General features: G+C 37.1%; 2 protein-coding genes across 2 annotated transcripts in view; one reads left to right on the top strand and one right to left on the bottom strand.

Moving 5' to 3' along the window:
• The first annotated feature begins 1170 nt into the window (after window positions 1-1170).
• Window positions 1171-9444, top strand: part of LOC125787364 (aerolysin-like protein) — a 14892-nt gene continuing 6618 nt past the window's right edge. Inside the window, exon 1 of the mRNA XM_049471454.1 lies at window positions 1171-2209. Within this exon, the coding sequence (XP_049327411.1) occupies window positions 1186-2136 (951 nt within the window). The 5' untranslated portion in view covers window positions 1171-1185 and the 3' untranslated portion in view covers window positions 2137-2209. The remainder of the gene's footprint in view (window positions 2210-9444) is intronic.
• Window positions 5008-6178, bottom strand: LOC111195355 (transcription factor HES-5-like). The gene is made up of 2 exons (XM_022682256.2): window positions 6058-6178; window positions 5008-5940 (listed from the first exon to the last, which is right to left on the bottom strand). Exons 1-2 carry the CDS (start codon window positions 6118-6120, stop codon window positions 5515-5517), a joined length of 489 nt encoding a protein of 162 aa, XP_022537977.2. The 5' UTR covers window positions 6121-6178; the 3' UTR covers window positions 5008-5514.

Here is a 9444-nt window from a genome sequence, read left to right as displayed (position 1 = left end):
GCAGCGTCGAATAAAATGCTTTTAATTCGTAATTAAAGTTAAGATTCCGTCTCACATTATTCCTCGCGCGGGGTGGATATAACTGTGGATTATAGGAGACTGGATTGATGGATTTTCTTGCGTGTGGACTCGTTTTGAAGGTAAGAGAGTGGGGGACGCGCTGATGGGTGTTGGGGGGGTGGGGGGAGTGACTGTAGGTAACTACAGGACCAAACCTGTGCATTTTTCAACTCTGAACACGCGCTGCAACGCGCTCTTTCAGCTCTAATTCAGGGACCGTACATCCTACACTAAAACGGAGCCAGACGGTTCGAATGGTGTATAACATGTCCGCATTCGATCAAATATGGACGTCCGATAAACGGAAATATGAAAATTATGATTTAATATTTTCATAACCAAGGCATATTTCGCCCTAAATGTTTATTTTCTGAAAGGAGATACAGCTAAATAGGCTATATAACTGAAAAGCAGAGATTCTAAGCTTTAAAATGGTATATTGGGTGTCTATATTGAACCTATAACTATTCATAAACACAGCCAGATATTAAATATCATATTTTTCTGGCCAGGGCGTGTTAAGAGGTTAACTCGCACTGTGCCTCACTAACTCACACTGTGCCTCACTAACTCACACTGTGCCTCACTAACTCACACTGTGTCTTGTTAACTCACACTGTGTCTCGTTAAATCACGCTGTGCCTCACTAACTCACACTGTATCTCGCTAACTCCCGCTGTATCTCGCTAACTCACGCTGTATCTCGCTAACTCACGCTGTATCTCGCTAACTCACGCTGTGCCTCACTCACTCACGCTGTGCCTCACTAACTCACACTGTGTCTCACTAACTCACACTGTGCCTCACTAACTCACACTGTGTCTCACTAACTCACACTGTGTCTCGTTAACTCGCGCTGTGTCTCGTTAACTCGCACTGTGCCTCACTAACTCACACTGTGCCTCACTAACTCACACTGTGCCTCACTAACTCACACTGTGTCTCATTAACTCATGCTGTGTTCGTTAATTTAGTCCGTAAATTAACTGAACAGTTCAAACTAACCACTTGAAACTAAACTGTTTACACTGAGCAGTTCAAAGAAGGTACATGTGAAAATGCACATAAACAGAAATTAACATTGTATTTTTATTTCTTTTAAAGGTCTACATTAATAGCAAGAACATGTCAACCCTAGTTTTTCCCGTTGGTGCAAATGAAGGTGATCAATTTACATTGAATGGACTTGGAAATGGAGCCATGCTGAAACAGATATGGGTGTGGGTTGGTGGCTGGCAGATCAAAGCCATTAAGGTCTGGCTTACCGATGGCCGCTCCATGCAGTGTGGTGATCCTAGTGGGAATCCCCAAAAATTCAAATTTGAAGATGGAGAGTTTTTTGACTCTCTCTCACTCTGGGGAAATGGAGCTGGAACACGTGCAGGTGCCATCAAATTCAAGACCAACAAATCTCGAGAGTTCTTTGTACAGATGACAGACTGGGGCCTGAAGACAGAATACCCAATAGATGTTGGTTCTGGGATCTGCATGGGAATTTCTGGAAAAGCTAAGGAAGATATTAATTGCTTATCTTTCATATTCATTAACTACATCGAGTCTACTGTGATGAAGGATGTGAATTATCCCACACTCTCTATGGAGACACCCAAGGTTGTTTTTGAAGAAATCAAATGCATAACTTACCACAACAAGTCTAATACAACACAAGAATACACAGTACAAACTTCAAGGAACATCACTAAAAAGTCCTCCTGGTTGTTGACCAACAAGATGGAAATGTCTTTGAACATGGAAGTGAAGGCATCAATTCTGAGTATTGTGGAAGTAAACTCTGCATTCAGTTTTACTCTGGGTACTGAAAGCTCATATGGTTTAGAGAATTCTGAGGAGACAACCGAGCAGCTGTCTTTTACTATTCAGGTTCCTCCAGGGAAATTCATGGATGTAGACATCACAATCGGTCGAGTCACATTTAATCTCCCCTACACCGCCACCGTCCAAATTACCTGCAGAAATGGCTCAACCCTGGAGTATCCTACTAAGGGAATCTACAAGGGCGTGACCTACACCAATGTTAAATCAGAGGTGACAGAATTCTCAAATGAGCCAAAATAGTCATCTTTTCTAGGAAAACATGCATGGTCTAACCTAAAATAAAAGAAAATAAAATAGAAATCAAATCAACAGAGTTTTTTTCAGTTAAGGGATCAGGGATATGTTTTTATAAAAATTTTTTTTATCTTTTTTGCAATTACCCATTTCCACAAAGACCATTTTTTATTCTTCTGATTAACGGGTACCAGCTGGAACCGGGATCATCATCTGAGTGGTTGAATATGAGAAATACTCCTCACCATTTCCATACTCCAGAAAAGAGCATTCCTCACACTAGCTGTTCGTCCTGCCCAAGAACATCCAAGCTTCAGGACTTCCAAGTTTCCTGTCCTGAAGTGATGATATGACACATGAGTAAAACTTTGCAATAAAGGTAAATCAATTAACAGTACTTATGACAGAACATCTCAATGAACTATTAACATTATTCATCATTACAAATGATTAAACTAATGTCTCAATCCATTATTACAGTGGCTTTCCCCCTATTTTACGTCATGTCACCTTACAACCACAAATTTAAATGGATTTTATTTAGATTTTAAGTGATAGACCCACACAAAGAAGCACGTCATTGTGAAGGTTATTCTCAGTATAAATACAGCTGTTCTCTGAAGGCCTCAGTGGATTGTTAGAGAACACTAGTGAACAAACAGCAACATGACGGCCAAGGCACTCATCGGACAGGTCAGAGATAAAGTTGTGGAGAAGAAGTTTAAAGCAGAGTTAGGTCATGAAAACATATCTCAAGCTTTAAGCATCCCAAGGAGTATTGATCCCCAATCCATCATTCAAAAAATGAACCTGAAAAAGTATTCTACAACTGATTCTACAAACCTACCAAGACATGGCCATGGTCCACCCAAAACTGACAGATCGAACAAGGAGAGCACAGGTCAGAGAAGCAGCCAAGAGGCCCATGATCACTCTGGAGGAGCTGCAGAGATCCACAGCTCAGGTGGATCAGGAGAATCTGTCTACAAGACAAAAATAAGTCATGTAGAGGACACAGCAACCATGTGAAAAAAGGTGCCATGCTTAGATGAGACCACGTTCTTAAGAATTTAAATGTATTAATGATTAATCAGTCTCAATAACTCCACATGTCCAGACAAGTAAACACATGCAATCCAGCCCTTATGCAGGTCTTTAGACTCTGGATGGAAATGAAAAGCCCCTGGAGACAACACAGAAACTTCAACCAGACAGGCCTAAACTCTACACCACTGTGCAGTAATTACACCACCGAGCAGCATATCTCAGAAACAGGTGTTTCCATGGAACTGTTGTCTGTGCAGGATCTTCTATTTGCTTCTCAGTACCCCCTGGAAATGGTGCCTCTTCCGGGATTTGGAATATTTTGGAATTTTGTGGAATATTTGCTTGTATGTACCTTAAAATGTTTATTAGAATTGAGAATTAGAATTGTAATCATTTTTTGCTTACATGGGTAGATGTGGGATAAAAATGTTAAGTTTTGGTGTCTGATAAAATAATTAACCTAGTACTACTTACTACTTAATGTATACTGTTCATAAACATTTTAATTGTTTATTTCTAGAGAATTGCTTTTGGGAGATCTTGGTATAAAAATGATAACAACTGTTTCATGCAGATTTTCAATTTTTTTTTTAAATGTTCCAAATCTTGGACATTGTTTTATTATGGGTTTATATTTTGGGATGTTCTCTGTTACTTATTTCTGTTAAATGTCTTAAATCATTCATCTGCTTTGTGTATTGTGCAGCAATAAAATATTTTCTTTTTAAATTTAAAAATGCATTCATTACCATTTTCATTTATTCGAAGAATCACAGTTTTCATTGGATTTTCAGTAGAAGAAGAAGTATGGAGATAAATATGTTATATTTAGCAATGGCTGCACCTATGGACAGTTTTTATTACTGTTTAAAACAACCATTTTCACCATTCTTGTGATGGAAACAGATGGATTGCAGACTCTACTTTTAATTAATCAGTGCAGAGAACACACTCATATACACTAGTGAGATATAGTTGGGGATTATTGGCCTGGCCCTGCTTTAAAAGCCCAACAGTTGAATGTTGTATAAACTGGGAAAATAAACTCACATCCCAGTCATTAATAAGTTATTAATACATTCATTTTATTCTACTTGTACCATTGTTCTGTACATCCTGATGTATCTGTATATGTTCAGAAGAAATTAATCATTTTAAAAATGATCACATAATTAAAAAATATACAACATAAGGAATAATGTAGTAAAATGATTACTTTATTTTCTGATAGATTTATATATCGTGTTATAATATATAACAGTATTCAGATTCTGCAACATGCAGAGAACATGATTCACAAAGTTTTCTTTACAAAAGAAAAATAAACACAAATTCTTCAATACAGAGAACATAGTTTAACAACATAAAGTAAAATAGTCTTTATAAAAGACCCATTCAGAAATCTTCATATAAACTGAAATTGATACGTTAGTGATAATATATCACAACATTAGAATTCTGTAAATTACAGATCAGGTTTAACAAAACTGTCTTTATAAAAGACAAAAACACACAAACTTAGAGAAAAAAATCAAACTCTATAAAACTTTCTCAATATGAGAAGATCTAAAGGAATGTTAGATGTGAATTCTGCAGCATGCAGAGCACAGTCAGATTAACACACTTTAACAACATCGTCTTTATAAAAGACACATTCAGAAATCTTCATATGAACTAAAATTGATATGTTTAGTGATAATATATCACAACATTAGAATTCTGTAAATTACAGATCAGGTTAAATTAAAACATTTGTATAGAAACATATCCTCATAGAGGATGAGTAAAATCTCTAATATAGAAAAAATATCAATATTCATATAATGAACAAATTATACGCCATAAAAACTGACCAAATCAATTAAAGTCAAGTTTCAAACTGAAAGAAAGTCTGATATCATAGTAATCTATGATTGGTAATATATTTGATCTTCTTAGAAGGTAAATTAGGATCTGCTGTAGGCAGTTATCAGTAGTTCACATGTGATTCACATGAAATTCTCATTAAAGCTGAACAAATTTTCATCAATAAAAACCCATAATTCTCCACAGAGAAAATAAACTGTAAAAATAACAGCAAAGCAAAAGTCTAACATAGACTTTTAAAATGTTTTGATCAGAAGACATTCAGTATTTTGCCTCCTAATAATTATTTCTACCAAAACTTCCAGAGAATTAAAAATTAAATAAGAACGCAAATTTCTCCACAAGAGAAACAAGCTTTAAAACAGTCTTTGATACAAAGCAATAAATACAAAACTTCACCACAAACATCTAATCTAGACATTTGTAGTCCCTTCTGTTCTGCTTTTGTAGTTCATCTGATTCTGAAGGAATCTACCAGGGCCTCCAGAGGGCGCTCTTCTCTTTGCTGATGATGTTCTGCTGCTCTTGAGGGAGAACACTTTCCCTCCATTTCTGATCTGCTGACGGCTGCAGGTTCTGCAGGACGTGGTTCATCAGTTTTCTCTGAGACTGTGTCTTCACCTCATCTTTGGACAGGAAGTGCAGAAGCTCATGGACACATCTGGAGAAGCCTTGATTGACAGCTGCTGATCTGGAGGAGAATGCAGGCTGCTGCTGCTGCTGCTGCTTCTGCTGCTGTCGTCTGAGGAAGCTGACTGTCATCTCCAGGATATCTGCTTTCTCCAGCTTGGAGTCGGGCTGCTGGTTGAGGAACTCTGGAGTCAGGAGAGTCTTGAGCTGCTCAATGCTGCTGTTGATGCGATCTCTGCGCATCTTCTCCACCACTGGCTTTCTCAGCTGCAGATACAGAAGGAGAGCATGATTAGAGAACTGCACTCAAAACACCTTCTGTAATGAATAAAGTAGTAGATAAAGAAGGAGACTTTTTCTTCATTTAATCAGATCTCAGTTTACCTTGTTGTTGAGAGGGAGGAGCTCCTTTGAGATGGAAGGTGCTGAAGTGATTGCAGGAGTCATGGCTGTAGATCTCAGTGCTGTAGATCTCTCTGTGTAGAGTGAGTCTGATCTGCACTGGCTGACTCTCCTCTATTTATACTCCTGAATCTCCATATCAATGTGTGGGTCTTGGGCTTGCTGGAGGTTCTCACACTCTGCAGCCAATGGTGGAGCTTCAGCATTAGAGCAGAAGAACCGTCCAGCTGCCATATGCTCAGTGATCTTGTAGCTGGGGACAATGAGCGTGTCTCAGGGGAGCAGGTGGGGGGGGTGGAGGTGATGTCACTGATTGCACACGTCCATATTCACACGTGTGAAGCTGATTCTGATCACTTTAATCAGAGTCTATCACTATATTCTAGTGAAACATGGAGGCGTTGGGTGATCTAACTCTGCTGATTGAGTTTAGTCCTGCTCCAGATGTTCATGTTCTCTTTATGTAGTTTTGATCCAGATGTATCAGATCTTACAGATGAAGCTGCTTAGTAAAGTTCCTCTACTATAAGCGTGTCTATTCCCTCGTGCACTGCTCACCAATCCCAGTGTTTAGGATATTAATGACTGTAGACTGTGATTCTTCCTCTCAGAGCTTTCCCACACTCTGACCAGAGAAAGAACCTAAACAACAATGGAAGTGTGTCCATTCAGATGATAATTAGTCTTTAGAAGAGCCGAGCTGAATAAGAAGTCAGTGAGGGTTGGGGGCGCCATTTATTTAGGGTTGAGGAAACTCTGAGCTTTTGTGGAATTTACTGAGTCACTAAACTTTCCAGAAAGATATTCTGCTATTGTTCCTGTAATTGAGTGCTTTTAATTCATTAATAGGTACATTTCAAGTAAACATCTAAATTATTTTGCTATTGTTCCAACAACAATAATGAGTAAAACTCATATGTCTGCAAATAGTTTATTAAATATTTTCATGGAACTCTATACACTTTAAAAATAAAACTTGGATATTTGGATATAACTTATGGACATGTGTTTGAGTTCTGGAGCTCCAAATTAATAAAAACATGCACAAAGTTATAATCTTTATTGAAAATTAGTGTTTTAGGATATTGTTTAGGCAATGTTTACTGAGTCTGCTTCTCTAGGGCTTTTTTGGTTTTATACAGTTTGAAAAACCAATTGCAAAAATACCAAAAATGGTCCTCGCCAAAATAATACACATTACCTCATACAGTACTGTAGATACTGTATATTTGCAATACAGTCATATGAAAAAGTTTGGCCATCCCTATTAATCTTAATCATTTTTAGTTGTAAATATTTGGGTGTTTCAGCCACTTCAGTTTGATATATCTAATAACTGATGAACACAGTAATATTTCAGGATTGAAATGAGGTTTATTGTACTAACAGAAAATGTGCAATATGCATTAAACCAAAATTTGACCGGTGCAAAAGTATGGGCACCCTTATCATTTTATTGATTTGAATACTCCTAACTACTTTTTACTGACTTACTGAAGCACAAAATTGGTTTGGTAACCTCATTGATCTTTGAACTTCATAGCCAGGTGTATCCAATCATGAGAAAAGGTATTTAAGGTGGCCAATTGCAAGTTGTTCTCCTATTTGAATCTCCTCTGAAGAATGGCATCATGGGCTCATCAAAACAACTCTCAAATGATCTAAAAACAAAGATTGTTCAACATAGTTGTTCAGGGGAAGGATACAAAAAGTTGTCTCAGAGATTTAACCTGTCAGTTTCCACTGTGAGGAACATAGTAAGGAAATGGAAGACCACAGGGACACATATTTAGAACTAAAATGATTAAGATTAATAGGGGTGCCCAAACTTTTTCATATGACTGTAATTCAGTGTGCAGGATATTCTCTACATTCTATAGACTTTTATAAACTAATATAAAGTAACAATAATGCAATAATGCAAACTAAACCAGATTAGTGTTAAATCCTGTTTATACTGTTTATACACAGTATGCAATGCATTAAGTTTAGTTCACCCTTATGAGAATTTGGTATTTCATGTCTTAGCTGAGGTTTTCAATAGCCAGAAGAAATAGGCTTTTCAAAAGCTTGCCTCAGTCACAAGCTGTGGTAAATAAATATGTTGAGAACCCTGTACGTTTTATTCTGTGTCCATTCTTCTCCTGAACATCACCGTTTTCTTTGACTACGAGATTGTGTAAGAATAATGAAGATTGCTACATGCGGGGCAAATGTTCTGATGATATGGTGTTATAATGAAGTGTTTAATATGTAAATTCACAGCTATCTTAGTAGACAATAGTCCAATTGCACTGTGCAAATTAACCAGCCGGCTAACTTGGCATTGTCACTTTGCTTTTAAAAATGAGCTGTTTTTCTGGTCACCTCCATTAGTCAACCCTAGTGGAAAAAGTAGATTAAAGTATACTGAGCATTATTATGCTATAGTGCACTAAAGTGTTCTTGTGGCCACTTTATTAATCAGTATATTTAAAGATCACTAAAATGGAACAACGTTTTGTACTTATTATATTTAATTGTATAAACATAGTATGTTAAGTCTTAATTAAATTGTGCTAAGTGTACTTAACTGTACTAAAATGGAACTATTTTAAATATACTTAAGTAACATTTAAATATATGTTTTTGTATCAGTTAATACATACTCGCCCTATATGAGAAATCAGCAAATACAATATTAAATTCTAGAGACTAGGATTTTCATAAACAGGAGAACAAGAGTGAATTAATTACTGATGTGGTTTAAAAAAAACACACTATAATCAGTAAAATGTATGGATTGTACAGTGGCTTGCAAAAGTATTCATACCCCTTGAACTTTCTGTCACCTTACAACAAAAAACTTAAATGTATTGATTAAGACTTTAACTGATAGACCAATGCAGAGTGCTCTCCATTCAGCTCCATCCATCTATCACATTGACTGATGTTAATGTTCATGAGTCCATTATCTGGAGAACACTGAACAACAACAGTGTGCATGGCAGGGTTGCAAGAAGAAAGCCACTGCTCTCCAAAATTAACAATGTTCCTTGTCTGCAGTTTGCTAAAGATCATGTAGACAAGCCAGAAGTGTATTGGTAAAATGTTTTGTGGACAGATGACCAAACTAGAGCTTTATGTTTGGATAAAGGAAACACTGCATTCCAACATAAGAACCTTATCCCATCTGTGAAACATGGTGGTGGTAGTATCATGGTTTGGGCTTGTTTTTCTGCATCAGGGCCAGGACGGCTTGCCTTCACTGACGGAACCATAAATTCTGAATTATATCAGAGATATATTCTAAAGGAAAATATCAGGACATCTGTCCATCAACTAAATCTCAGGAGAAGGTGGGTCATGCAGCAAGACAAAGACCTTAAG

This window comes from Astyanax mexicanus, chromosome 24 (genome assembly GCF_023375975.1).
Source record: "Astyanax mexicanus isolate ESR-SI-001 chromosome 24, AstMex3_surface, whole genome shotgun sequence".
Classification (NCBI taxonomy): Eukaryota; Metazoa; Chordata; class Actinopteri; order Characiformes; family Acestrorhamphidae; genus Astyanax; species Astyanax mexicanus.
This window is presented reverse-complemented; position numbering and strand designations above follow the sequence as displayed.